Source organism: Lycium barbarum, chromosome 12 (assembly GCF_019175385.1).
Source record: "Lycium barbarum isolate Lr01 chromosome 12, ASM1917538v2, whole genome shotgun sequence".
In the NCBI taxonomy this organism is placed as follows: domain Eukaryota; kingdom Viridiplantae; phylum Streptophyta; class Magnoliopsida; order Solanales; family Solanaceae; genus Lycium; species Lycium barbarum.
This window is the reverse complement of record NC_083348.1, coordinates 67,786,054-67,788,283: the sequence shown is the minus strand read 5'-3', so window position 1 is coordinate 67,788,283 and position 2,230 is coordinate 67,786,054. Positions and strand designations below refer to the sequence as shown.

General features: G+C 38.8%; 1 protein-coding gene across 1 annotated transcript; it reads left to right on the top strand.

The window, feature by feature from the left end:
- Window positions 1–314: 314 nt before the first annotated feature.
- LOC132624380 (uncharacterized) lies at window positions 315–926 on the top strand. The gene has a single exon (XM_060339168.1). It carries the CDS (start codon window positions 315–317, stop codon window positions 924–926), a length of 612 nt encoding a protein of 203 aa, XP_060195151.1.
- The last annotated feature ends 1,304 nt before the right edge of the window (window positions 927–2,230 follow it).

Below are 2,230 nucleotides of genomic sequence, written 5' to 3'. Positions count from 1 at the left end.
CTTGAAGGCTGTTGACCGGAAATGCAGGGAGTTTCTGTGGGGTAGTAGTAACGATACTAAAAAGGTTGCGTTGGTAGCATGGGAAACGCTATGTAAGCCAAAAAAAAGCAGGGGGACTGAATATAAGAGGCTGTAGGAAATGGAATTTGGCATCAGTGGGGAAGTTAATATGGCTGCTAGTGACTGATAAAGAGGTGCTGTGGGTGAAATGGATCCATGGCATCTATATGAAACCCGATGAAGATTTGTGGAGCCATCATCCTCCAAGTGATTGCAGTTGGTACTAGAAAAACCTAAATAAAATTAAGCTAGGGATGCAGTCGTGGTTTATGAACGGGAGATATATGCTTACCAGGGATGGCCACTACTTGGTCGCGAGCAGCTACCGAGCACTGCTGCAAAATGGAGGGAAGCTGGAGTGTCACGATCTGATATGGGGTAAGCTACTCCAACCTAAGCATCGTTTCATCTTGTGGCTGGTAGCACAAAAGAAATTATTGACCAAGGATAGAATGCTAGGTATGGGAATAGTTTGTGACTCTGCAAACTGTGTGTTGTGCGATAAAGATGAACTGGAGGACCATACACATTTGTTTGTGCAATGTGAATGGGCCAGGGCTGTTTGGAGGGACATCGAGCAATGGATGGGGGAGCAGATTCCTCAACAAGACACTATGGGGACACTTAAATATATCAAGAGAAGGCACTGGTGCAAAATGAAAAGAGAAGTCATAGCTGCTATCCATGGTTCGCTGATCTATTTTACTTGGCAAGCTAGGAATTGGAAAATATTTAGGGGGATAAGTGTGCATACGGATAGGGTCATACAACAGATACAAAGTGTTTTGCGAGAGAGGATAGGAATGTTTATAGGATCAAAAGAGGCAGGAAAATGCATAGGTTTTCTTGAGAAACTTTGTTATTAGGATGTGTTTATGGAGGCCTGTAGCACCTAGCACCCTTCCTGGTAAGGTGGTTAGAAGCACGGGTGCCCGTTTGAGTTTGTAATTGTTGGAGGTTGTGGTAATAAAATCTTTTACAGTTTATTGCCAAAAAAAAAAAATTACACTTTTTCATTATTATATAACCACGAGTTTACAACACCATACAACATAATTTTAAAAACAATTGAAACAAACATGGTTTCATAAAAATATAATACAATAATGAACCATGGGAAACAACCATCCAAATAGTGGGTTAGAGTTAACGGAATGACCGTGTCAAGCCTGAAAAAAATAGACCCATCCTTAATTACTTAACCCGACCCAATTAATTTAACTCAACCCGTACATACATACAACATACCCAGCTTCTGAATTCTCGTCGGCGACGGGAATCCGGCTGTCATCTCCAGCGACTTGCCGTTCATCAACTCCCAAGCTTAAATCTTCAGCACGACTATGCTACTGCGTTATGTCAGTTCGTTTGGGAGTTGATGAACAACAAGTCGCCGGAGATGACAACAAGATTCTCGTCGCCGGCGAGAATTCGGAAGCTGGGTATGTTGTATGTATGTATGGGTCTGGTTAAATTAATTGGGGATGAGTCTTTTTGTTTCAGCTGGCTTAGCACGTGTCATTCCATTAACTCTAAGGAGGGTATATTTATGCCCAAAGTATAACAGTAGGGGTATACATAGCCCCAAAGTATAACGAAGGGTATATTTAACCCTTTTCTGATAGTAGAATGGTATATTTGGCTCTTTTCCGTTCATAAATTTAAATTCTGAGTCCGCCGTTGATCATACCAAATAAAAATGAACATGAAAAGTAAGTTATATATAAAAGTTAATAATAATAATATTAAAAACCCTCTATATTTTTACTGGCATATGAATCTATGATAAGGTCAAACTACTCTTAGAAAAGCAATAGGTCCAAAATCTACGTATTAACGAAACTAAAAATTTATTCCCAACTAGTAGATATCATCTATATTTATTTATTTTATTAAGCTCCGTCTTTAGTCAATTTTTGTATTGTAAGCCGTTCGAGACAATTTTCATTCATTTAATTAATTTTAAGTCTACCAACATTTTTGCTCGCGGCAAGTTCTACCTAGTATAATTTACATAAACTGCCTAGTATACTACACGCCACAGAAAACATAGTCATGTTTGAACTTTCTGAATTGGTATAGCTTTTGTTGCTTTTTGGAGCTAGCAAATAATATAGAATTATAGAACTACTCCAATTTTACATGGAGAAAAGGTTGAAATGAAGCTCCT

Excerpts from the sequence above, each read along its gene's own strand:
- LOC132624380 (XM_060339168.1), top strand. The coding sequence starts at position 315 with ATGCAGTCGTGGTTTATGAACGGGAGATATATGCTTACCAGGGATGGC.